Source organism: Bos grunniens, chromosome 17 (genome assembly GCF_055505025.1).
Source record: "Bos grunniens cultivar Pamir isolate PY7600 chromosome 17, Bosgru_T2T1.0, whole genome shotgun sequence".
In the NCBI taxonomy this organism is placed as follows: domain Eukaryota; kingdom Metazoa; phylum Chordata; class Mammalia; order Artiodactyla; family Bovidae; genus Bos; species Bos grunniens.
In genome coordinates this window covers 45,686,895-45,714,757 of record NC_141181.1, presented here as the reverse complement: position 1 = coordinate 45,714,757, position 27,863 = coordinate 45,686,895, and the positions used below count along the sequence as shown (strand labels likewise).

Sequence of the window (27,863 nt, the reverse complement as noted above, 5' to 3'; positions counted from 1 at the left end):
TGGGTATTCCAGGAACTTCTGTGTGTCCCTCTGTACCATCACTGAATAAACAGTGGACACTGAAAATTCTAGTCTTTCGCATTCTGCTCACGTGTGCATGTCACCTCCCATATTTAGTGCAGCATAGGTTTGATGATTCTTCCTCTTCAGTTTTGGTAATACAGAGTTTTACTATTTTTCTGTTGACCAGTCATGATACAATGGTATTGAGTAATTGTTACATAATCACAATAGAAAAAGATGTTTATCAATCAATGATCAGACAAAAACTAAAAGATGATTACAGTCGCAAGCCATAATGGGAACATGATTAACTTCACAGTATAAAAAAATTACATACAGTTTGGGGGTGTCAAGCAGAGTGATGTGGTCAGTGGAAGTGCATACGTGCACATGTTTTCAGCTGCCCAGTCAGTCTCTGTCTTTTGGTTGGTGCGTTTAATCCATTTACGTTTAGGGTAGTTATAGATACATATGATCCGATTACCATAGTCTTAATTATTTTTGGTTTATCTTCTGTAGGTCTTTTGCTTCTCTTGTGTTTCCTGCCTAAAGAAGTTCCTTTAGTATTTGTTGTAAAGCTGGTTTGGTGTTGCTGAATTCTTTTAACTTTTGCTTGCCTGGAAAGCTTTTGATTTTTGCATCAAATCTGTATGAGAGTCTTGCTGGGTAGGGAAATCTTGGTTGTAGGTTCTTCCCTTTCATTGCTTTAAATATATCTTGCCACTCCCTTCTGGCTTGTGGAGTTTCTGTTGAGAAATCAGCTGATAAACCTGATGGGAGTTTCCTTGTATGTTATTTGTTGTTTTTCCCTTTCTGCTTTTTATATTTTTATCTTTCTCTTTAATTTTTGTCAGTTTGATTACTGTGTGTCTCAGTGTGTTCCTCCTTAGGTATATCCTGTCTGGGACTCTCTGCTTCCTGAACTTGGTTGATTGTTTCTTTTCCCTTGTTAGGGAAGTTTTCAGCTATTTTCTCTTCAAATATTTTCTCAGGTTTTTTCTCTCTCTTCTCCTTCTGGGACCCCTATAATGTGAATGTTGGTACGTTTAATAGTGTCCCAGAGATCTCTTAGGCTGTCTTCTTTTTTTTTTTTTTTTTCCATTCTTTTTTGTGTATTCTGTTCTGAGGCAGTGATTTCCACCATTCTGTCCTCCAGGTCATTTATCTGTTCTTCTGCCTCAGTTACCTCAGTTATTCTGCTATTGATTCCTTCTAGTGTATTATTCATCTGTTAGTTTGTTCTCATAGGTGTTTGGTAAACATTTCTTGCATCTTCTCCATTGTTTTCCCAAGATCCTGGATCATCTTCACTATCATTATTCTGAATTCTTTTTCTGGCAGGTTCCTTCTCCACTTCATTTAGTCGGTTTTCTAAAGTTTTATGATGTCCCTTCATCTGGGATATAACTCTGCTTTTTCATTTTGATTAACTTTCTGTAATACGGTTTTTGTTTTAGCCGCTTTGGGACTGTGCCTCTTATTCTGTCTGTCCTCTGATGGAGGAGGCTAAGAGGCTTGTGTAAGCTTCCTGATGGGAGGGACTGGCATGGGAAAAACTGGATCTTGGTCTGGTGGCCTTGGCCTGGCTTGCTGCTGCTGCTGCTAAGTCATGTCAGTCGGGTCCGACTCTGTGTGACCCCATAGATGGCAGCCCACCAGGCTCCCCCGTCCCTGGGATTCTCCAGGCAAGAAAACCCAAGTGGGTTGCCAGTTCCTTCTCCAGTGCATGAAAGTGAAAAGTGAAAGGGCCTTGCTTAGTAAAGCTTTAATCCAATTATCTGCTGATGGGTGGGGTTGCACTCCCTCCCTGCTAGTTGTTTGGCCTGAGGCAACTCAGCTCTGGGATCTGCTAGCTCTATGGTAGGGTTATTGGTGACTTCCAAGAGGGCTTACGCCAACTGGTACCCTCCCAACCTGATGCTGCCAGTGCCCTGGGCCCCGCAGTGAGCCCCTGCCAACCCACGCCTCCACAGGAGGCCCCCCAGCACCAGCAGGTAGTTTTGGTTCAGTCTCCTCTGGGGTCACTGCTCCTTTCCTCTGGGTCTTGGTGTTCACAAGATTTTGTGCCCTCTAAGACCAAAGTCTCTGTTTCCCCTAGTCCTGTGGAAATCCTATAATCAAATCCCACTGGCCTTCAAGGTCAGATTCCCTGGGGATGCCCAGTCCTTTTGTCAGATCCGCAGCCTGGAAAGCCTGACGTGGGGTTAAGAACCTTCACAACAGTGGGAGAACTTCTTTGGTATTATTATTCTCCAGTTTGCAGGTCACCCACTCAGTGGGTATAGGATTTGATTTTATCGTGATTGTGCCTCTCCTGCAGTCTTGCTGCAGCTTCTTCTTTGTCTTTAGATATGAGGTATCTTTTGGGGGGGTTCCAGTGTCCTGTCAATGGTTGTTTAACAGCTAGTTGTGATTTTGGTGCTCTCGCAGGAGATGAACACATGTCCTTCTGCTCCACCGTCTTGAACTGGAAGTCTGCTCTCTTCTGATGTTATTATATAATGGTCTCTTGAGCAGGAAATTGCTCTGTGTAGAAACCAGTTGTGAGTGCTCACTGGGTCTCCAGTGGACAGCTTGCTTTTCCTTTATGGTGATGTCAGTAGTGGATTTTTCATAATCTCTGTGAATTGGAGCAGTGATCCGCTGTGTGCATTATACACTGTCGTGTCCACATTAGTGGAGGAGCTCTAGTAGACAGATGTCTGTGTCATATATTCCATCTCGGTTACTAAATGTTGAAACTGCTGGCATGTGTTTATATGGACGCATGCTGCCTGGGTGGGCAGGGGCTTCTCTAGCTCCTGGCCATGCGGGGCTGGGGATGGTAAAGAGAGCAGGTGCTTGGTTTCTAAATTAAGCTTTTGGTTTAGAACCCAATGGCTGCAGGGGCTCTGGGGTTTCGTGTGAAGGGTTGGGAGCAGTTAAGAGGTCACGGCACCCTGGGGACGCATGCTGCTGCAGGCTCAAGGCTGGCCACTTGTTTCAGGTCCAGCCCCTAGACTAGACTCAAGCCCTCAGGTGGCCTTACAGCTCTATTTTAGCTTTTTATACTGCCTCTGTGGGGCTACTTGTATGTTTCTTGGGAATTAAGGACCTAGTTTTTGCCAGAATGTGTAGCCCAATGCTTGTCTTAATGGTGTTTTCAGTTACCTGTTCCTTTCCCAGGCTTTGTCACCTCCTGAGTTCTGCACACGCCCAGGCCCGTTTGTGGTTGTGTTGTCTTGCACTGCAGGGAAGGTAGAGGGCGTGTCTCAACCTGCTCTCTCACCCATCTGAGATGCCATGGACCTTCTGGGCCTGTCTGTTCTGTACTTTCTTGCGTTTCCTTCAAGCCATGGGACCAGAAGTGCTGCTGCTCAGCACACCCATTTGAGTGTGTTCACATGGGAAATGCGCTTTGTTGTTCAGTCGCCCAGTCATGTCTGACTCTTTGCGACCCCGTGGACTGCAGCATGCCAGGCTTCTTTGTCCTTCACAATCTCCCAGAGTTTGCTCAGACTCATGTCCATTGAATCGTGATGCCATCCAACCATCTCATCTTCTGTCATCCCCTTCTCCTCTTGCCTTCAATCTTTCCCAGCATCAGGGTCTTTTCCAATGAATCAGCTCTTTGCATCAGGTGGCCAAAGTATTGGAGCTTCAGCTTCAGTATCAGTCCTTCCAATGAAATGTGCTTGTTTAACTTACTTTATGGACAGAAGGGAAAGGGGGAAGGATTCAGTGCACAGTTCCCATCATGGGCTGGGTTTCCGTCCAGTAGGTTAATAGCAATAGCAGCTAAGGAGTGTTCATTAAGCAGGTGCTGTGAGCCAGGCACTGTGCAGCTCGGCTGCTCAGTCCCCCTGACACCAGTATATCTGTGATGGGGACACAGGCTAGAGCTGTCAAGAGCAGCCGCCCCAGGTCATCTTGTGGGTCAGGCCTGCACTTGCAGCCCAGAGCCATTGCAGAACTTGGGGCCACATGGTTACGCTTTGCTGAAGGTTGTTCTGATTAGAGCGTTCTCACCATGTTCAGCTGGTGTGTTGCCATGGGATGGAGGTGGGGGAAAATCTCATTTACCCATGTCCGTGTGGAGTTCGTGTGTTTTCTCAGGAGATTGTGAGGACTGTCCGTATATGATAAGCGCTGACTAACCCGTGGTCCAGCACGTGTTGTGCATGTTTGTTCTTCTGTGCTTTGTCTCTTAACTGTTTGTCCCTCTTTCCATGCAGAACTTAAATGTATTTGCAAAAACACATATGTCACCATGTTCCTTTCTGGCTTCAGGATTTTGAATCTGGTTTCAGTAGACCTTTCCCCCCTGACAGCCCTATATTCCCTGCTGTTACATCCATAGTTTTATTTTTACAGTGCAGTTCATGACTCAATCTGATATTTATTTGGGGCTGTGATCACAGAGGACTTCCCTAATAGTTCAGTTGGTAAAGAATCCACCTGCAAATGCAGGAGACCCCAGTTCGATTCCTGGGTCAGGAAGGTCTGCTGGAGAAGGGATAGGCTACCCACTCCAGTATTCTTGGGCTTCCCTTTTGGCTCAGCTGGTAAAGAATTCTCCTACAATGCAGGAGACCTGGGTTCGATCCCTGGGTTGGGAAGATCCCCTGGAGAAGGAAATGGCTACCTACTCCAGTATTCCTGCCTGGAGAATTTGATGGACTGTATAGTCCACAGGGTCGCAAACAGTTGGACACAACTGAGTGACTTTCACTTTCATGATCACAGAGGAGGAAAGGGCCAGCCCAGCTACCCCTGGGGTTCCTCACTTATTCACCCCATGTGCCACCCAGTCTTACCCCTCATTCTCCCCTGGCTCCTGGATCTGAGCTCCAGTCTTCAGAGCTTTTCGGAAATCTCATACTGGTGCAGGTTTTCTGAACTCACATACTGTTGTCCCATTTTCAATTCCTACTCTGGAGTTCTTAGAACCACATTAATTTTGGGGGATCTGGGAGGTGTTAGCCCCCCTTCTTGGGCTCAGTCACTTTCTTAAATTAGAAAATCATTTTCCCCCGTATCAGTCTTTGTAACATGCGTATTAAACATTGAGCATATCCTTAAAATCTCATCTTTTAGTGGGAATGATTATATTCTTAAATGGAAAAGGATTTTTCTAAAACTGACATGATAGAGCAAAGAATGTCTTTCTCCAGACCAAGCATTTGTCTTATATATACTTGCTTCAGTAGCAGATCTTGAAAGGACATTCATAAAGTACTTTGTTTCTCTATACTCATCATCGCTTTGTGAAAGTACCTGTTTCTCTGTAACCACTGTAGCCGTAATACTGCCCAACACGTGGGTGGGTCATGAGAGAATATCTCTACATGTGGGGGCAGATGGGGTTATATTTTCCTATAAGAGTCATTATTCTGAAGTAATCATAAATGATTATATATGCACTGACTCAAAAATTAATCTTCCTGTTGAGGCAAAGCCACTGAAAACATGCATCAGCATCCAGACTTAAGTGCCCAGTGGGCCTTTAACATGGCCTCTGGTTTATTTTAGGATCAGTAAATAGCTTTAATTGTAGACATTTATGCTGTTCAAGAGTGAAGGACGTCATTAGTTCAGGAGTCACATTTGAGAATTAAGGCATTGGTACTTTGTGAAGGATTCAGGCCTCAAGTGACAATAAGCATCTTGACTGTGTGTCATTAATGAGAGGTCATTTCCCACTTTATTTGCATGTAATTTTCTAGTGTTAATCTTTTCATTGATATTAATAAAAGTATTTCAGATGTGTGGCTTCCAGCTTCTGGTCTGAGGGGCTGTCTGTGTGGGTAGGAATTGCTCAGCTCGGGATGTGGTAGAGGTAACTTAGCAGCAGGTGCAGGAGAGAGGCGGGGTCTGATTCCTAGTAGTAAACTCACTCTGAGGCAACAAGATGATTCACCCAGTAAATGTGGGTGAAACCCTCCCTGTTCTGGCCAGACCATACCTTGCTGTTCAGCTGCTAAGTCATGTCCAGTTCTTTGCAACCCCATGAACTGCAGCACGCCAGGCTTCCATGTCTTCACTATCTCCCTGAGTTTGCTCAAACCCATGTCCATTGAGTCAGTGATACCATCCAACCGTCTCATCCTCTGTCACCCTCTTCTCCTCCTGCCTTCAATCTTTCCCAGCATCAGGGTCTTTTCCAGTGAGTTGACTCTTTCTGTTACATGACCAAAGTATTAGAGCTTCAGCTTCAGCATTAGTCCTTCCAGTGAATATTCAGGGTTGATTTCCTTTAGGATTGATTAGTTAGATCTCCTTGCTGTCCAAGGGACTCTCAGGAATCTTCTCTAGTACCACAGTTCAAAGGCATCAATTCTTCGGTGCTCAGCCTTCTTGATGGTCCAGCTCTCACATCTGTACATGACTGCTGGAAAAAACTGATTTTGACCATATGAACCTTTGTTGGCAAAGTGATGTCTCTGCTTTTTAATACGCTGTCTAGGTTTGTCATAGCTTTTCTTCCAAGGAGCAGGTGTCTTATAATTTGATGGCTGCAGTCACCATCTGCAGTGATTCTAGAGCCCAAAGAGAAGTGATTCTTAGATCCTTGAAAAGCTTGTTGAAACATTCACCCTCTCCTAGAAATATGCATGTGTATGTGCCGAGTTTACGTACAACTTCCCAGAAGATTCATAACCCTCTGAAGCCTGTCTTGGAACCGTGTTTAAGGGTGCCCAATATACGGAAACCTGTTGATTTTTTTTACAGAAATCTTCCCCCTGTCAATTCAGTACAAAGCTAGAATGTCCTGCCTCAGCATGGGAGTTTTCTCCTCACAAAATTCAGAAACTGGGTGTCTTGTGACAGGGGCCAGTGTCACTCTGTTCAAACTGGGCTCTTACCATTGAAATGTCTATAATTTCTTATAGCTGGCAATAAAAACCAGGGTCATTTCTATGTTTTGAGTCATGTAGTCAGTGAACAAGAGAACAAAATGACATGAATGTGTGTGTTTTCTCATAGCCACCAACAGCCAAAATGCACGCCATCATTGAGCGCACGGCCAACTTCGTGTGCAAACAAGGTGCACAGTTCGAGATAATGCTGAAAGCCAAGCAGGCCCGAAACTCTCAATTTGACTTTCTACGCTTCGATCACTACCTCAACCCTTACTACAAATTCATCCAGAAAGCGATGAAAGAAGGACGGTATACGGTACTGGCAGAAAACAAAAGTGAAGAGAAGAAGAGTATGTGAGACCGTTTCTGTCCTGCGTTGGTTGGGGTGGAGTGGGGCAGGGGTAAGGGGGGACCCTGGAGAAGTGTAGGGAGAGTCATCCTCACAAATACAAGCTTGAAGTCTGCACTGCAGAACCTCCAGAACGTTTATGAAGTCCTGCTGCCAAGGCCCGAGGATTAAACCTGCTGGTGCTCCGTAGTCTAGTGTGACACTCTTCCTGATAAGTCTGAAAATATGTTAGATTCTTAATTAATATTTTTATAGATTGGTGATGTAGAATTAAATATTGATGCCATCAGAGCATATCCATGTAGGTTGGAAATAATTCCTTCCTTTGGGCTGTTGAACGTGTCACAGAGAAAGCAGCAGGCTCATGTTTTGTGGATGGTTCTAGGGTACACGCCCGGTTAGGGCGTAGGGTTGAGTGTCTAAAGGTGGAGTTCTTACTGCAAAGGCTAATTAAGTATTTCAAATAGCATCCTGAGACAGCAGTATATCTGTCTGCCATTGAATTTTTCTTTCAGCTGAAACATGATTTTCAAAATCAGCTGTGTCAGTCTTACTACAGACCTTACCTTCTCCATATTGGTCTCCTGCAGGTTTCTAAAATACCTGTTGCTGTTATTTTACCTTCATAAATCAGTAAGATTTTTGCCTCTTTTGTAAAAAATGTGAATATTCAGTGGCCCCCGACTGGTAAATGCCAGAGGGGAGTTGCCACTGGGCCACACCTTTCTCACCACTTGCCTTGCTGTTGAGTGACTTGGGGGGCAGTGAGATGGGGAGTATTTCCCAGAGGGATTATTTGGACAGATAACCAAGGAATGGCAGCACATAGTTCTGCCTCTGTCTGTTCCTACATTCCCACACAATATACTTGTGCCTTAAAGTCTTGAAATGTGCTTTGCTTTCAGAGTCGGGCGTCAGCTCTGACAATGAAGATGATGACGATGAGGAGGACGGCAGTTACCTGCACCCGTCCCTCTTCGCCTCGAAGAAGTGCAACCGCCTGGAGGAGCTCATGAAGGTGCTGGTCTCCTTACAGAACAAAACTGCTAATTTAACCTTGGGAAGTTGTTAAGCATGTTTTTGTGTAATAGCTCTATTTCATTTTATGATCATTGAGGTATATTTCACCATTTTGTTTGACTTGGCAGTAAAGGATTTGGTCCCTTTATTTCTTACATGTCCTGTTTTATATAATCACAAGCAGATTATTTTCATTTTATTATATTTGGGATTATTTTTACTATTTGGGATATTTAGAATGAGTAAAATGTTGGTTAAGACTTAGAAAATGGGTTTTTCATACAGATTTTATTATGAGAGGATTTCATAGGTGCACAGAGTATGTGCTGCTTGAAACCATCTGTCACAGGAAACATAATGTGTTACCTAAAAACCTAAATTTATTTTTTCATCCTTATCATTAGGAGTTAATCCACAGCCCTCATGCTGCCATTTGTGATGTGAGAAAACAGGTCCCTCAGACCTAAGCTTATCTTTTCAGCAGTCACGCAGTGCGGCTGATCGATTGGACCTTAAAAGCTGTTGGTGATTAAAAATGAGAAATTGCTTTGAGGAGGGACACAGTTTGAGATTTTGAGTGAATTTGGAGGCTGACACTTTTCTCAGCAGCAGTCTAGTCCTATCTCCCGTCCTTACTTTCCCTCATGTCATTAGGAAGAGTGAAGTGATTCATTTATTCAGTTCCTCTGGATCTCACGACCGGCTAGAGCTCTCAGCCAAAATTAGTCAGGACCTCCTTGTGTGCACGCATGTTTACATGCATGTGCTGAGGTTTTTCTGAAGCGTAGATACTGTTCTAAAGTTGAGATGAACCTTGCCACAGACGGGTTCTGCGTGACTCAGAATGCAGGAAATGGTGTGACCTGGCATCTTCTCTCTCTGCAGCCTTTGAAGGTGGTAGACCCTGATCACCCCCTTGCAGCACTGGTCCGTAAGGCCCAGGCCGACAGCCCTGCCCCCACCCCACCCACGGCGGATGGTGCAGCCGTGCAGCCCTCCCAGGTGGAGTACACCACTGACTGTGAGTATTTTGTTGTGCGCTTCCCAGCAGGGTGTCAAACAAATCTGAAAGCTGGCGGGCAGGTCTGGTAGAGGTGCCATGAGGAACCTTTATGTTGAGCATCCTTAGCGTGTGGCCTTATCCTCTTGCTGGTTGCTTCATTTTGGCAAGATGGCTGCCCTATCCCCAGCATCAGCCCTGCATTCCAGGACAGATGAAGAGGAAGGGCAAGAGCAGAAAGCAGTGTCATATGGTCTTATCCTACAGCGTAGGCTGGGGAATGGACTTTCATTTGGACACATTGCTGACCTAAATAAAATCAGTCCTGTTAAGAAGAGCAGGGAGAACAGACATTGGTGGACGTGTAGTGTTGTCTGCCATGGTCACTTTGCTGAAAAAGGGCTTAAAACGGGGCTTAAAACAGTGTCTAATGTGCACCTTGGAATTGTTTTCGGTTCCTACTTATTCTCTCTGATTGCTACTCTTCTTAATCTTAAGATTACTAATAGAATGCAAATCTTCAAGTTTTATTCAGGAAATTATTTGAAAGTATTTAACCTTGGTCTTACTACCAGGTCTTTTTAAAATTATTTTATTCAGAGGTTAAATATTGAATTAGAGAAGAACCTTTAGCAAAGCCACAGGAATTCTGTTCAGCCTACATCTGGTATCTGATACAATGAATCCATCTATAAAGCTTGTCACTCTCAGCCATTAGAGGGTCAGCCTGAGGTTAATTCCATTTTATAATGTATAAAGTGCTTGTTTTGGGGGAATGAAGCTTTTGTTAAAAATGATAACTGTGTCCTTATGCACTTCCTGTCTGGCACTGGCATGCAATAATGTGTAATTTTGATGTGCTAAATTAACATTTTTAGACTTCAGAAATCAGTTGCTTTAGTGAACTTAATGCATATGTCCTTATTAAAAAAAAACTCTTAGAGAACTCAGGTAACATCTTTAATGCTTAAATCAAGTCAAATGAAATTTCTTTAAATGTTCAAATCAAAGAGCAGATCTGGCCCTGTTTCATCTCACCTGCTGGTTAGGGTTTGGGCTTGGGGTGTGGTGGACCTGTCCTAATAAGCAGAAATGCCTGCAGCACTTTGTAAATCACTCCCCAGGGGCTTTCTGTGTAGACAGCCCGCACAGGCGAATCTACTGCTGCCTCAGCCCAAGGTGCAAGCCCGCTGAGCGGACGTCTCCAGTTTACTTCTTCCTTGCTGTCTCTTTTCAGACCCGTCCTTGAATTTCCTTAAGTTCAGTGTGCTGTCCCTGCACCTCCACTAGATTCCTAGAACTATCAGACTTCTTTAAATTGGGAAGGAATAGAAATTCGGGATTGAGTGGCAGTTACCTGGTTATTCTCACTGCTTATCACTAGTGTACATGCAGTTAACTGTGATATCGGTAATGGCTCAGTGTGTCTAGAGACCCTGTAGGACTGGGCAGGGGAGTAGCTGAGCGAGAGAAGCTGCTCAGTGACTCAGGATTTCACTGCAAAGTCCCGTGGTCTGGGCCAAGTAATGGCAGGTGAAAGGTGTGGGCAGGTCCCAGGGAGCCCATGACTTCAGTCCCTTCTGCCACCCACCAGGGGCCCCAGAGGCCAGGGTGACTCATGGCAGCCTCTTCCCCCAGTATAATCTCACCCTTGCTCTCTGCAACTTCTGTGAACCAGTTCATAGGTGAGAAGTCTTGGTTCCCTGCCTGACCCATGACCCCAGATGGAGATACTCCAGTCAGGGGGCACCATTAGTAACTGGCTCTTCCCCTCAACAAAATAGTTGTTTTGATGGTCATCATTCTCTGGTGGCCCAGCTGGCAAAGAATCCACCTGCAATGCAGGAGACCTGGGTTCAACCTCTGGGTTGGGAAGATCGCTTGGAGAAGGGAGAGGCTATGGACTGTATAGTCCATTGGGTCGCAAAGAGTCAGACACGACTAAGCGACTTTCACTTCACTTCATCTCCTACACATGTGCAAGAGTGACAGACATGAGTAGGAGAGGGCCTTTGGGGGGTCTTGCCTGGGCACACCCTGCATCAAGGGCAGCCTCACATCTGCCCAGGCCCGCAGAGATGAAGGAGTTGGTGCTGACAGAACGTGTGGGTGATTAGACATGGCAAGGGCAGGGACCAACTTCTAGGTATTCCAGAGAAGCAAGGAATCTAGCATGTTTGGGTAAAACATCTCAACTCACAGATGTTGGCAGTGAATTCATACCTTGTAAAAATATAAGGCAGGCCAGCAAAACATGCAGCAAGCCAGATGCTACTCACAGGTGCCTGTATCAAACCTCTGCTGTGGGTGCAGGAGGGATCATAAGCTGTGGGTCAGAGGGAGGTCACAGAGCTCCTCTGTGGAGACTGCTCAGCAGTAGTCAGCTCTGCCTAGAGGCTGGGGAGCAGGCTCTGAACATCCTTCAGATTTCACACAGATTTAAATGTAATGTTCGAGGAGCGAGACCAGTTTTATTGAAATGAGGAGGACAAAAACCAGATTCCTTCCTGGTAGGAAGTGAATGGGTGGTGTGCACGACCCCTTGGCCCCTTCTTGGAACTTGCCATGCGGGGACAGCAGGTAGTGAAGGAAACATTCCCTGAGAGCCCTCCCTCCAGGATCAGACCCTTGGTTTCCCATGACAACAGCCCATCTAGCATCCAAGAGTCTTAGGGTAGGAGAGGTGGCCTGGGTATTCCCAGGAAGAGCCCTGGGCTGGAATTTGGCTCTGGATCAGAAAAATGCTTAGAAGAAGTAAATACAGATAGCTGTACTTGGGTTCTCAAGTTTGTTTTTATTTGTGGTTAGATTCTTAAAAATTAGCGAGCAAGAATATGAAAAATTAGAGGCACAACAAAGGGCCACATCTGATGTGGCCCATAAGATTGCCGGGAGAAATATCAATCACCTCAGATATGCAGATGACACCACCCTTATGGCAGAAAGTGAAGAGGAACTCAGAAGCCTCTTGATGAAAGTAAAAGTGGAGAGTGAAAAAGTTGGCTTAAAGCTCAACATTCAGAAAACGAAGATCATGGCATCCGGTCCCACCACTTCATGGGAAATAGATGGGGAAACAGTGGAAACAGTGTCAGACTTTTATTTTTCTGGGCTCCAAAATCACTACAGATGGTGACTGCAGCCATGAAATTAAAAGACGCTTACTCCTTGGAAGGAAAGCTATGACCAACCTAGACAGCATATTGAAAAGCAGAGACATTACTTTGCCCACAAAGGTTCGTCTAGTCAAGGCTGTGGTTTTTCCTGTGGTCATGTATGGATGTGAGAGTTGGACTGTGTGCCGAAGAATTGATGCTTTTGAACTGTGGTGTTGGAGAAGACTCTTGAGAGTCCCTTGGACTGCAAGGAGATCCAACCAGTCCATTCTGAAGGAGATCAGCCCTGGGATTTCTTTGGAAGGAATGATGCTGAAGCTGAAACTCCAGTACTTTGGCCACCTCATGCGAAGAGTTGACTCATTGGAAAAGACTCTGATGCTGGGAGGGATTGGGGGCGGGAGGAGAAGGGGACGAGAGAGGATGAGATGGCTGGATGGCATCACTGACTCGATGGGCGTGAGTCTGAGTGAACTCCGGGAGTTGGTGATGGACAGGGAGGCCTGGCGTGCTGCGATTCATGGGGTCGCAAAGAGTTGGACACGACTAAGTGACTGATCTGATCTGATAAGATAATCAAGTGACATGTTATAATAGAAGTCTGAATTAATTGGTGATTTAAGGAAAGCGTGTGATTAAAACAGGTCTAAAAATGCGTACCTGAACGTGTGCCCCTGTTGACTGACTTTTGGTATGGGCCACACCCTTGCCTCTCACGGGCGTACTCACCACGGCCAGCCTGGGTTCTGTGAGTTGAGGTGAGGTGAGGTGCACGTCAAGAGCAGAACCGCAGGCTTCTGGTATCTTCCTTCTGCACTTTCACAGTTCTTTCTCCCTCCTTAGGTTCCACAGCAGTTTTTTGTTGTTGTATTTTAAGCAATTGGTGTTTTAACCCATCTTTTAAAGGATTCAGTTTCATTTTCACAGAAACAGCCATTCTCTTTTCCCACCCAGATTTCATCTGTTTGCATACATTTTAATTAAATACCTACATTCCAGTACATTTAACTGGAAAATGTTTAAAAGTTAAAAACTCTGCTGGTAAAAGCAGAAAGGCTCAGCCTTCTAAGGAGGAATGTCCTGGCCTGGTGTGTTAGTGCCTCCAGCACAAATCCTAGGACACTCTTCAGAGGGAGAGGATGAATGAGCCCCCCAGAGACAGGTTCAAATGAGGAAGGGCTGGCTTATGAAAAGCATGGTGTCAGGAAAAAGCTATTCAGAAAAGATCCCATTAAAACCTCGCCTTTTATCTAATAGAATCGCTTCCAGGTTTAAGTGCCAGATGTGAGAGTCTCAGGAAAGTAAGTATACTTTAACAGATAAAGAATCATCTATTTAAACCAACAGACATGATATTTAACTAATGGAAAAAAATAAAGCCATCAAGAAAGCAGAGAAAACTAATAATACACAAACAGCTTTTACAGTCAAGTAGGAAAAAAAACAGTCCAGTAGAAAAAATGAACTGTAGTATGAATAATTCACAAAGGTAAAAATGACCATACAATTTGATTTTTTAAAGGTTTACCCTTGCTGCTCACTCAAATGGCATTGTATCTGCTGACTTTAGAACCTAACTAACCTCCACAGTAAATAAAATCCAACATTTCTTTTAAATCAGGCTGCAGCAAATATATGAAGAATCTGAGACTTCATTATGATAAAAAAATATCCATTTTCAAGCACATGAGAATACTTTGAAATTATATATCTTAAGATAAAATAGAAGTTTCTGGGCTATGGAAAATGTTCTTTTGAGTATACCTTTTTTAATTGCTTAGTAATCACAGATTAATTAAAAGAGATGCAAATGACCCTGCAGTGACATGCCGGTTTTCAGCTGTCACATAAGCAAAGGACAAGGCTGACAGCACTCACTTGTTGCTGGTGAGAGTGTAGGCTTATATCCAGCAGAGTGGGGGGCAAGTGGACAGTGTAGACCAGAACTAAAACGCACCTGCCTTTGACCCAGAATTTCTCCTTTATTTCTCCTATATTTCTACAAATATATGTGTAAAGATTGAGCTACAAGAATGTTCACTGTGGGACTTCCCTTATAGCTCAGTTGGTAAAGAGTCTGCCTGCAATTCAGGAGATCTGGGTTTGATTCCTGGGTCAGGAAGATCCCCTGGAGAAGGAAATGGCAACCCACTCCAGTGCTCTTGCCTGGAGCATCCCATGGACAGAGGCACCTGGCAAGCTGCAGTCCATGGGGTCACAAGAGTCGGACACGACTGAGTGGCTAAACCGTCACCAGCACCTGGTGGCCCAGTGGCTAGGACTCTGTGCTCCCAAAGCAGGGGGCCTGGGTTTGATCCCTGGTCAGGGAGCTAGATCCCACATGCTGCAGCTAAGACCCAGAGCAACCAAATAAATAGTTTAAAAGAAAAAAAAAGAATGTTCATTGTAAAAAAGGATTTTTATTAGTAGCACGAGGCTGAGCTGCCCTCTGTGTCCTTCAGGGAAGACTAATGGAATAAGCATCAGGGCATGCATGTGTGTGGCGGGCTGCTGAAGTTAGAGAGGAGCCGGAGGCCCTGCCTGGGGCACTTGGCGTGGGTGAGGGCAGAAGGCCCAGGACTAGGTTTTGGTGTGAGACCATCAGCATTCAGTTCAGAAGTGGAAAGACAGGTTAGAAACTGGTACTCACGGTGCCCTCAGAAGAGGACCTGGAAGAATAAAGTGCAGGGCAAGGAGAGTGACTCCTTCCTTGGCCGTTTGTACTGCTTTAAACCTTCTCAGAAAAAATACAGATTTGGGTGAGGCTTATTTTGAAACACTGGTATCCTGAGTTAATTCTTTGCAGTTCTGTGATTTAATGACAGGACTGTTTTGTCAGCTCTCCCTGTATTCTGTTGAGGCTGAAGCAGTCCCGGTGGCAGCTTTTATCCCAGAAAACAAATGCTGTGGTGCCCACCTGCTGGGGCCTGTCTAGGTAGCTGGAGTCTCTAAGTTTTTCTGTCTTTTTACATGACTTGGTGTTTAATAACCTTAGAATGTACTCAGTTGTCCTTTGTTATTTACTTTCTGCTGATCAGAGATTTCCCTAGATTTGGCAGTCTAGGAAGAAAAGCATCTGTTTTTATTTTAAAAGAATTTTTTCTCAAAGTTCCTTAAATATAGATACATGAAACTCAATCTCTTTCACTTATTAGTCTGACAGTGAGCTGTCATTCATGCTGTTAGCTGTTCTTATTTGGCTGTCCTATGCTGTTTAGCTATAAATCCTTACCAAAGAGCATAATAAATAAAATTAATTATGCAGGAAGCAGTAATGCTGAAATACTACCCACTATTATAGCATGTGGTTTTTTTAAACTAAAATGCCAACTCAGTTTTTTTAATGTTCTATAAATAGCTTAAGTGAAATTAAACCACATCACGTGGCTGCAGTAGATATTTTCTTGCTTCTTCCCAGTTTTTAAAATGTGATTTTGCTGTTGCTTTTAGCATTTTTTTCCCTGCAAAGTCATGACCTTGAAATGCTTTACTTACCTTCCAAACTCTCATTTAGAAATAGCTTTATTATAATTCAAGAGAAGTAGAAGGGGAAAAGGGGAAAAGTAAAAGATGCCACCATCCAGAAATAGCCATTTTTAACACTAGGTGAACATCATTGACAGTGGAAAAGACTGAGGTAATCATGGGGACAAAGGGGGAAAAAAGAAAGCTCACATCTTTAGGATACAAAGATAATTTTTATGAAAAGTTGTTTTTAAAAACTTATGTGTAGATAGAAATATTTGTGTTAAAGTGGACATAAGCTTTATAATTTTACTTGAATTTGGCTGAAGAACCTATAATCAAAATCAAAGTGAAGTAATTCCTGAATGTCAGATAAAAGTTTCTTCCAAGAATTCAGTTCTAAAGCTTAAGAGAACATTAGAGTGGTTGGAATTGTAGGGTGTGGGTTTTTTTTCTTAAGCTTTTTATTTTTTATCTTAGACATTATTAATCAACTAAGTAGAGAAAATTAAGTCCTCATTAAAATACCTTCCCTTCACCCCTTCACTAACTCATTTTTTGTTTTTGTCTTTTTAAAGAAATATGCTTAGATTGTGAGAGTTAAAAGTAGGGTTTATGTTCAGTTTTGTAACCATAATTCCCTGGTTGATTATTCTGAGTTCTTTGGGTTAGATTTTTTGTCAGAGCATCTCTGTTTGAGTTCTTTATCTGATTCATTTCTTGGTCATTAGAATTTCATAAATAAGTAGTTTTTTTGCAAGGTTTCTATTTCATATATACTTTAAAAATACCTGCCTTTGACCCTGGTGTAGAAAGGAAAAATTGTCTGGGTATAAAATTCTTGGGTTGCGTATTCTTTCCTTGAGATCTTTGTAAACTGGAATTTCACATGGTTCTTCCTCTCAGTGAAACCTAGGTTGGCTGACTTTTGCCACTGACTAGTTGTGTAGGTAAGTTGTTTGGTTTTCATTAGTTGCTCCTGGTTGCTGTTCTCTGAGATCGCATGTTCGTGTTGTCTGTGTTGCCCTTTGACATAAATAGCAACTTGGCTGAGAATAGTTCACTTACTCACACTTGCTTGGAACTTGGGAGAATTGCTGAGTGTTGCTGTGAAAAGGGAGAGAGTGGCCAGCTCCATCTCCCCCCTTAAGAGACTGCTTTTTCTGACTGAATACCTTAAGAATTCTTTCTCTGTTCTTAAATTTTAATAACTTTCAATGAAGTCCTCAGTTTTCCTGGAATTTATTGCATACCCTTTTCAGTTGAAGATTCTGTTCTCATTTCAGGGAAATTATTTTGTACCTCTGAATGTCTTTTAAAAGATGCCACCTTCCTTATTTTGGATCATCTTTTTCTTCCATGTCTGTATTTTCTCTTTTTTGTTTTAATCTCAGTTTCTCTTTGGCATTCAGCATGATCACGTCCACCTCCTGTCCCATCTTCTCCTTACTTTGATTTTTTTCAGCTGTGACTGTTCTGTTCCTTACAGTTTAAAATGTACCAGCTTGATAGCAGTGGTGTTTGGGTCCTCGGTTTATTTTCTAAGCTCTTCAGCAAGGTTTGCAAACCTTTCCTGTAAAGGTCCAGGCATAAGTGTTTCTAGTGTGGTGACTGAGTGCACTCTGTGACCGCTGCTGGTGGAGTGTGAAAGCTGCACTGACTGTTGGGAACAGAGGCGTGTAACGGTGCCTGATAGAGCTTGATTTATGGACACTGAAATTTGAATTTCGTAGAATATTTGCATCGTGAAATGTTGTTTTATTGGGTTGTTTTTGAACCATTTGAAACTGTGAAGCCATCCCGAGCTCTCCCAGGCTGTGCTGAAGCAGACACACAGGGCTGGTTCCTGACCCTGCTCAGCATGATCCCTTCCATCTCATTGCTTGCTTTACTTCCTTTCTTTGTGCTCGATTGAATTCCTGTCTCTCCAGATTCTTCTGTGGCCCAAAAACTCAAAAGGTTGCTTGGGTTCTGTTTCCTTCCAGACTCAGTTCCTTGCTGTCTACCTGTCATGTTCCTTGCTGGATTCCTTTTGCGGGGCCTCTTCCTTTTCACCTTCCCCTTCACCCCTCACCCTGCTTACTTTGGCAGCTCTGTCCAGACCTCTAGTCCCAGAACCGGGCGCCCCTCCTCTACACCATTCACACCTGCTCTGAGATGCTTTGTCTGCCCTCACAAGTGCAGCTCCTCTGGAGACTCCATTCTCCTCTCTCCTGGGATCCTAACAATGCCCTGGAGCAGATGTCCTTCCCCAGGTCGCCCCCCATACCCCCGCAGCCTCGCCTCACCTGGGCTCCTGGTCACACACTTGAGCCTCCTGCCTTCTCCACCCAGACTCTCCAGAATCCATTCTTATGTAACTTGTCTCCAGAACCGAAACACAGTATAAAATATTCAGATCATTTTGCTTGAGGGTCACTGATGAAGACTTTAAGTAATGGTTGGAGACAGGGCATCCTGAGAAATAACTTGTATTTGCAAAAAATAGAGCGATTACTTTTTAACACTGGCCTTAAAGTTCCAGAGTCACATGTTCACATGTCTAAAACTGATCCCCTTGAGTGGTTTCTCGGCTTTACAAGTGAGATATTCTCAGCGTCACTACAGAAGTCTTCAGATTTTCCTCTTCCAGTTTGATGACAGCAGAACAGGTCTCCTTTTGTTCGGGATTTTTTTTTTCCCTTGAACACTGGGCTGGGAAGTTTCCTGGCGGTCCAGTGGTTAAGACTCCATGCTTCCACTGCAGGGGCTGAGGGTTCCATCCCTGGTCAGGGAAGTAAGATCTGCAGTTGACTTTTTTAAAACAAAAATTCCACTTGTGGAGGGGAAAGCGTTTTAGCTTCAGAGTAAATAGAAAATGCTAGGTGTGTGACACTCTCCCAGGTGACATACCACAACCCGCAGACAGAATCCAGCCCACCACCTGTGTGTGTGACCATGAACTAAGACAGCTTTACAGTCATCTTGGTGATGGGGACACTATGAACCCCAATTCAGTGAAAGTTTTACTGTGTAAAAGGAATTGTATTCTTCCTGCTAATGGACCTTTGCCCCTCCCCCCCAAAAAAACTTGCACTCAATTATTTTTACTGTATTTTGAATTTCAGCCATTTAAAAATATGTGGGAATTTTGTTTTTACTCACTATTAAGTGCTTGTATGATATCCTCGGTGTTGCTGCTTGATCCATGACCCTAACATAATTACTACCTGAGTTTCTATAGGGAAAATTTACCAACCTTTGGTCTATCCCAAAATTACTTAAGAGACTTTACCTGAATATGAGTATTCTTATTTTATTTACTCCTTTTTTATTAGTATGGTAGCCCTACAAACTTTAACATTATAGCAAAGACCTGTTTCGTTAAGACTCCAGCATTTACAGTGTATTGTTGTGGTAGGAAGTGTCTGTGTGTTTCCAGCCCCTGCCGCACCTGCCTTCTCACCATCACCCCTACCCCCTAACTTGAGTGCATCCAGAGCAGGACTCTCGTCTTGGCCCCCCCATGCCCCTGTTTGAGGGCACAGCACCAACCTTCACTTTGTCATTCAGGCTAGAGCATCAGGCGTCACCTCAGTTTTCTCTTCCCGATTCCCACATCTTGCTGCGCATCCTTGGGGATCACGTTCAGGGCCTCTCTCGAATCTGATACTCCTCACCACATAACACTACTGTCTCTCTGGCCTTGTCATCTGTTGCAGCCCCTGTCAGTCTTGGGGAGCCTTCCCGTAGCCTGTGCTTCCTGTGGTGGTCAGTGGAAGCTGCCCTGGCACCTCCCTACGCAAACCGTTCTCTTGATTTCCCATGCCATTTAAATCCCGGAAACTTGCCTCCACTCTCGCCTTGCCCTGCACCGTCACACTGTGCTTCCTGTGCGGTGGGTTCTGACCACAGGGCTCCTGCACTGGCTCCTCGTCAGCCTGCAGTGCTGCTGCTCAGACCTGTCACTGCTCAGGTCAGGTCTCCCTGGCCTTGCACAGTGTCCTTTCCTCTAGTTCATCCTCTTCTCACATACCCTGTTCTATGTTTCCATAACCCTTGTCAGAACTGGAGCTTACTTTGTTTATTCCCTGGTTTACTTTCATACTCTGACTTGCCATACAGAAGTTCCCAGAGGGTGGGGTTTGTCTGTCGTGGGTACTGCTGGATCCCCAGCTTCAGGTGCCTCTCTGACGCAAATATTGGCTGGATGGACCGAAGAAAGGAAAGACTAACCATGAAGTAATACATTGAAGAGGAGAATGAATAATGTTGAACTCTGAACTCTTTGGCCTGAGCTCAGACTATGGTAAATAGGATAAATTACTTATCTCTTTGATTAAAATAATTTTTAAAAGTGTCCCAAAGTAAAACATATTTTCAAGTCAAATAATAAATGCTTTAACTGTTGCAAGTTTTTGAGGATTCCTCCATATCTCTGAATAATGCATTTATAGCACCGTCTCTGGATTTATCAGCTCTAGATTTTCTCTGACATCTCTCTTGCTATGACAAATGATGATTCGGCTCACTTGTGCCCCTATGAAGTCTGCTCTAATACCCTAAATTTTGCTCATATTACTCGTTTAGTTTTGGTTTTGGCTACTTTGTAACTTTAATATATTTCAACCTCTGTTTCCTAATCAAAATTCAAAAGGGAGCAATTCAGAAATAGTTTATTCATGAATCCTGTGCACCAATTCGATTCCTCTACAAAGTTTTGGACCTGTCTCTCTGTCCTGATCTCTGTCAGAGGAGCCCCAGCTATCAGGTGCCAGGACAGTCAGCCAGGTCACTGCTTTGACTTCCTCGCCTCCAGTTTGCAGAGACAGTGAGTGATGCGGGCACTTGCTAATGGTGCCATCTTTTTAAGCGAGTCTTGATGCTGGATGCTTCGTGTTTGCTTCTGCGGCAACTTCTCTGTGATATTGGTGGTTGCATTCACGGTCCGCATTGTGGTGACTGACAACTGTGTTTCTGAGCTGTATGCCTTGGGTACCAGTCTAGACAGGCCCTGTTCCCAGCCTGCAGCCCAGGATGTTCCGGTGACTTCCAGGCATTGCTTTCCTGTGTTAGGGCTGTTTTCTCCTGGTTGGTTTGTTTACTCCTGTATTTTACTAGAGTACATCCTCCGGTAGTTTGCCAAGAAAGAAAGGGTACACAAGAAGACCGATTTTTTTATTTTTTTAATCCTTGAATGTCTGAAAATGTCTGGATACTGCTCTCAAACATGATAGGTCATTTGGATGGACCCAGAATTGTGGGTTGAATATTGCCCCTCAGAGTTCAGAAGGTTCCAGAGTTCTGTCTCCTAGAAGTCTTTGCTCCGTGTCATTCCAGTTTCTGCTCTTCCTCTTGTGATTTATACGGTCATTGAACAAGCTGGCATCGTAGGCAGCCGATGCTGGGGATAGCCGTAACAGCGTTTCCTCCATCGCGGAGCATCACAGAATCAACAAGAGCCCTGGGGGAGTGAGTGCACAATGCTGGCGGATGGAGCCAGGGAAGCCCTTGAGCCAAGGCTTTCAGGGCCCCGAGGCCTGAAGGCAGGTGCCTCACAGAAGGGGAGCGTGGCTGGGGACCTGTTGGGGAGGGTTTCCAGCAGAGGAGTAATCTGGCTGGGTGGGCAGGGAGGGCTCTGTCTAGTTGAGGGAGGGGACCCTGGAGCTTCCGGGGCAGCAGTCAAAAGAGATCTGATCCTGGGGAGTCGGATGGGTCTGAGAGACCACTGAAGCCAGGATGACCCAGTGGGAGGAGGCTTGACGTAGCTGCAGGAAGCAGGAGATGTCCATGTGTGGGGACAACCCTGTTCTGGACACAGTCCACCTGTGAGGTTTATGAGACGTCCCAGTGCAAGTGTTGAGTAGGCACTTAATGTACTAGTTCAGCTCGGGGCTGGAGATGGCAGTTCTGGAATCAGCAAGTATAAACAGGATTTAAAGTCATTGAACTTATTAGAAAAGTCCTGGGATGCAGGCTAGGGGCCAGGCGCTGACCTTGAGGGGGCGCAGCTGCTGCTGCCCGGGCCCACTCAGCTGGTAACACAGTGCTGCTGCTTCACATTCTCATGTGAATAGAGTAGATCGATTTTTTAAGAATATACTCATTTCTCCACAGAACTCGGGAAAGCTATTTTTATTTTTAATACAAACACATGTTTATCTTCCAGAATTGACAGCAAGTATTGCTCACCAGGTCTCTAATCTCCAAGAACCCTTCCAGTGCTGACGTTCTCTTCTGAGAGTTAGATTTATTTATATGAGATTTAAGGTTGCATACAGGTATCAGTAAATTAGCTCTGATTTTTGCAAGAAGCTAACTGAATAGAAGGGCTTTGAAGTAATTAGGCAGGTCTCTGTGACCCTGGGTTCCACAGCTGTCTAAGCACGCACAGTATCGAGGAGGAAGTGCTTAAGGATGTGCCTGGTGCTTTTAAGCCACTTGATTTTTTCCATACAACTATACCTGCCTTTGGAAAGTGTAGACCCTCACTGAAATATCTCTCTTGGGTTTATTTGGAGTAGGTGTTTGTGGTACTCAGTGATTTTTATTAAAATCACATCAATATTTAACTTGGGGTGAAATCCAATCCCCTCTTGGAAAATTCACAGAAAATCCTGAGATCAACAGCAGACCTAGTAAGGAGGAGTCTGTCATGGAAGCTCAGGGGGAAACGGAACTGCAGGGGCCCTTTGGAACCCTGCACCTTCCCTCTGCCCCTGCCGCCCGCCCCAGTTTAGTCTGGGACACGGTGGTAAGTTCCCAGGAACCAGACCTCTGTCTGTTCTTTGCTCCATCTGGTCCAGGCATTGTCAAAACTTAGAAGAATTTCTGACTTGGGAGCTATACACAAAAACATTTGTGCTCTAGTTGGTGGTCATTTTAAAGGGTTTCAAGGACTTAAAGAGCTGTGAAGCCCCACAGGGCAAGTGCACGTCTTGAGCGAGTGTTGTGGGGTGGTGTCGGGTGCCCAGCTTCTCACTCTTGCAGAATGTCTCAGCCCAAGGGTCTTTAGGAGGCGCATGCGCCCTGCAGTCAGCAGGCTTCACTCTAAACATGTCTCTGGTGCTTGCTCTGTCCTGGGAGCTATGCAGGTGGTCTGGCACGGCCCTCTGTGCCAATAGCCCAGATTGCAGAGAACAACCCCAGCAATGTGTGTTCAGGAAGGCAGAGCAGAGCCTCCTGGGGCAGAGGTGTAAGTTGCAGGTGTTCAACATAGTGATTCACAATTTTTAAAGGTTATATTCCATTAATAGTTATTATAAAATATTAGCTGAGTTCCCTGTGCTGTGCAGTATGTGCTGGTAGCTTATTTTTTTAGTAAATTTTTTAAATAATTTTTTAAATTTTTATTTATTTTTGGCTGCACTGGGTCTTTGTTGCTGCACATGGACATTCTCAAGTTGCAGTGAGCAGAGACTACTCTAGTTGTGGTGCTCAGGCTTCTCATTGTAGTGGCTTCTCTTGTTAGAGAGCACAGGCTCTCTGGCACGTGGGCTTAGTTGCCCCACGGTTTGTGGGATCTTCCCAGACCAGGGATCGAACCCGCATCCCCAGCATTGGCAGGTGGATTCTTAACCACAGGACCACCAGGGAAGTCGCACTTATTTGTTTTACACATTATAGTTTGTACCTCTTATTAATCTCCTATCCTTGTCTTGCCCCTCCCCCCTTCCCTCTCCCGACTGGTAACCACGAGTCTGTTCTCTCTGTGAGTCTACTTCTTTTTTATATTCACTAATCTGTTGTAGTTTTTAAAATTCCACATGTAAGTGATGTCATATGGTATTGGTCTTTCTCTGTCTAACTTATTTCACTTATAACATAATGCCCTCCAGTTCCACCCATGTTGCTGCGGGTGGCAGGATTCCATTCTTTTTTATGACTGAGTTGTAGTCCACTGTGTATATATACTACATTTTCCTTATTATTCATCTGCTAATGGACACTTAGGTTCCTTCCATATCTTGGCTATTGTAAACAATGCTGTGAAAATTAGGGTGCATGTATCTTTTCAGGTTAGTATTTTCTTTTTTTTCCAATATATGTTTATTTGATTTTTAGTTTTTTGAGAAACCTCCATGCTGTTTGCTACAGTGGCTACACTAATTTACATTCCTACCAACAGTGTATAAGGGGTCCCTTTTCTATACATCCTCATCAGGGTTTATTATTTGTTGGATGTAAAAAAAAAACTAGGAAGGACTTCATAGCAGGCAGAAGACACAGTTTAGAGGTGCCAGGGTCAGAAACGAGGGGCAGTGCTGTTCACCATAAACTGGGGGGCAAGACAGGACAGGCATGGGTCTTTGCTGAGTTTGGCCCTGTCACATCCACCCAGACCTCAGTGTCTGTGGTGAAAAGAAGAGAAACAACTTTCTCCCTAAAATCTTTTCATCTGTGACATTCCATGCACAGAGAATCTTGGAGAAACGGCCTCATAATTGGCCACAGTGTTGAGTCCTCAGCTGTGGCATTGCCCCAGCAGGCACCTCGCAGCAAGCAAGTCTGCATTCTCAGTTCACCATGCCTCCGATGTTTCATTGCCATCAGGGTTATTTTTGGATGTACAGGGATTTTCAAATTCCTGTTCACCTTTGCAAGGTATAATTAGAATTTATTGGAAGGGACTCACAGAGTTCTTGTGTAAGAAGCGAGAGGGCATCCTGGACATGTTGTCCCTGGGTTTCTGATTCCAGTCTGTCCTCTGCAGGACTCCCCAGAGTGGGTCCTGGGGTGGCCCTAGGGTTTGCAGCCTGAGCCCCGTTTGCAGCCTGGGAATCCCCACATCCTGAGTAAGCCCAAGGCTTAAGAGATGCCTTCGGGTTTGGAAGCTTTGTTTGATTTTCACACCTGGAGATGGATTCTTTTCTTCTTTCTGAGCTCAGCTATGCATTTTAAATTTCTCCTTTATTTTAGCACACGTTTTTAGACGTTTGTAATGGATGAGTTCTTGAGTTCATCTGCCATTTCTCTGGCAGGCCTATTTTTAGTCTTTGTTTTAATTTAATATGATGGGTAGCTCAGGTATAGACTGATGGTTAATCTGCATATTCATATCAAACTTTCAAAGGGATGTTACTCAGTTTTTAAAATAATTTATTCACTTCTATTACATAAAGGATGCATTAAATTATAATTGCATAATATATAATCAGAACTTAATTACAGACTTTTTTTATTTCATATTTGTTTCATTGGTTATGGCTACATTTTTTAAATGTATTTTGACTTGTTTTCAGGCAAGAGGCTAACTGTCTGGAACAGGACGTGGAGTGTCCTTTCCTTGAGGTGTGACATTTTGGACAGCACTTGCTGTCCCCTCTCCCTAGTATACACAGGGGTGTGCTCTGTCGGGGGGTAGGGGGCAGGGCACACTCTGATCTTGCTGATGCTACCTCATTCCTCCTCTGATGGTGGCTCTGCCCAAGGGGTGAGAAGAAAGACCCTGGTAGCTTGATTATCTGAAGGGGATGAAGGGAAACATAATTCCATTTTTTCAAGGTTATGGTTTATCTCACAGAGGTTTCTCTTCATATTCAGATACCTCCTTTGGTTAGGAAAAGCTTGTATGTGAACGTCCTATCAGCTTGTCCACCCATCAAACTCTGTGTGCTGAGTGCTGGGCTTAGAGAGCTAACCTCCCTTTCCTCCCTCAATGCCCAGCCCTTTGTGGTCTCATCTCTGCCTGCGCCTGCCTTCAGAGGTGTGGTCTGAATGTCTCCATGCTGAAGATCACGTAGAGAGGATGTTGAGGCCACACACACTGCTCTGAAAATGTGGAATATTGTTGTCAACGTGAACGGTGGTTGGTGCACAGCATCAAGCCAGAAAGTCACAACCTAGGAATTGAGACGTGTATAATTAACAGAGAGTAGGTCATTAGCATCTGCGGATACACCCGCAGCGCATGTGAACTATGCAGTCGTTCCCGCCGAGGGCGGCAGGGCTCTGATCCAGCTGTTAGGAGATGTAGGGAGCTGCTGCACCTCCCGCATCTTCCCTGCATGGCCTCCAGTGCTGGACACCACGGGCAGTGAATAGGTCTTGCTATTTGTGTTTTTGTCTTAAAGTAAGTTAATTGAAAATCAAAATATAATTCCTTACTTAGAAAAATCTTTCACCATCCTCTAATGAACAGGAAATTAAATCTCTGTAGTCAGAACCAGTTGCTTATCTACAACAGGATTAGAAATTTAAATGCTTAATTATATCATTGGGTCTTCTGTGGTTTGCTGGTTTTGAATTTTTTTCCCTCACCAAAAAAAAAAAGAATAAACATACAGGAATTTTTATTGGGTTTTTTTGTTTGTTTGTTTTGTTTTGTTTTTGCTGTTTGTTTTTAAATAGGCTCTGTCTTACAGATACTAGCCTGTGTGGGCTAAATATGTAAGAAGTTATTGTACGTCACTGTTTGTAATAATAAAGCCCCAAAGTGATCTCAGTGTCCATTAGGACTTCTTAAGTAAATTGCAGTGCATCTCTGCGCTGAGGTGGGGACGTGCAGTGGTTACAGAGCAGCACGGCTTTGTAGACGAGATGACTTACTTCCAAGACGAATGTATGTTTGTTTATTTTTGAAGTGTAGTTAATTTACAGTGTTGTGTTAGTTCCTGCTGTACATCAAAGTGATTCAGTTTTTTATATCTACACACACACACACACACACACACACATACACACACACAGATGTATATGGGCTTCCCTGGTGGCTCAGATAGTAAAGAATCTGCCTGTAGTGTGGGAGACTTAGGTTTGATCCCTGGGTTGGGAAGATCTGGAGAAGGGCATGGCAACCCACTCCAGTATTCTTACCTGGAGAATCCCCATGGACAGAGGAGCGTGTGGGCTACAGTCTATGGGATTGCAGAGTCGTACACAACTGAACGACTAAACACACACATACGTGTATATACATGTATGTATATGAGATATGTATCAGATTTGTTTATTATATCTATTGTATATGATAGATGTTCTTTTTCAGATTCAGTTCTATTATAGTTTATTAAAAGATACTGGATAGTTCTCTGTGCTATACAGTAGGACCTTGTTGTTTTATCTATTTTATATATAGCAGTATGTATCTGATAATCCCAAACACCTAATTTATGTCTCCTCCTTCCCTCTTTGATATTCTTTTCTATGACTGTGAGACTGTTTCTCTATTGTAAATAAGTTCATTTGTGTCATATTTTGGATTCTGTGTGTGAAAGTCACTCAGTCATGTCCAACACTTTGCGACCCCATGGACTGTATCCATGGAATTCTTCAGGCCAGAATACTAGAGTGGGTAGCCTTTCCCTTCTCCAGGGGATCTCAACCCAGGGATCGAACCCAGGTCTCCCTCATTGCAGGCGGATTCTTTACCAGCTGAGCCACAAGGGAAGCCCAGGAATACTGGAGTGGGTAGCCTATCCCTTCTCCAGCGGATCGTCCTGACCCAGGAATCAAACTGGGGTCTCCTGCATTGCAGGCAGATTCTTTACCAACTGAGCTATGAGGGAAGCGCATTTACATTCTGCATGTAAATGATATCAAATATATTTGTCTCTCTTTCTGACTTAGTTCACTAAGTAATAATTTCAGGTCCGTTCATGTTGCTACAGATGGCATTATTTCATTCTTTTTTGTGGATGAGTAATATTCTGTTGGGTTTTAAGAATCCACCTACAATGCAGGAGACACAGGTTTGATCCCTGAGTCAGAAAGATCCCCTGGAGCAGGAAATGGCAACCGCTCCAGTATTCTTGCCTAGGAAATCTCATGGACAGAGGAGTCTTGGCAGGCTACAGTCCATGGGGTCACAAAAAGAGTCAGGCACGACTTAACAACAATAGTATTCCATTGTACATATATATCACATCTTTTTTATCCATTCATCTATTGATGGACATTTAGGCTGCTTCCATATCTTGGCTATTGTAAATAGTGCTGCTTTGAACATTGGGGTGCGTGTCTTTTAGAATTAGGGTTTTCTCTGGATGTAGGCCCAGGAGCGAAATTGCTGGATCATAGGGTGGCTCTAGTTTTTTAAGGAATAAGGAATCTCCATACTGTTCTCCATAGTGGCAGCATCAGTTTACATT

The 27,863-nt window shown here is 44.1% G+C and overlaps 1 protein-coding gene across 21 annotated transcripts in view; it reads left to right on the top strand.

Moving 5' to 3' along the window:
* The window catches only part of SFSWAP (splicing factor SWAP), an 81,024-nt gene that overhangs the window by 9,135 nt on the left and 44,026 nt on the right, over positions 1–27,863 (top strand). For all 21 annotated transcript variants that reach the window (XR_015144414.1, XR_015144413.1, XR_015144409.1 and 18 more), the window contains 3 exons: positions 6,970–7,195; positions 8,100–8,212; positions 9,100–9,235. Coding sequence is in view for 14 of the 21 variants with exons in the window: in XM_086347233.1 (XP_086203359.1) it covers positions 6,970–7,195; positions 8,100–8,212; positions 9,100–9,235 (475 nt within the window). In the remaining 7 variants the exon portion in view is untranslated. The remainder of the gene's footprint in view (positions 1–6,969; positions 7,196–8,099; positions 8,213–9,099; positions 9,236–27,863) is intronic.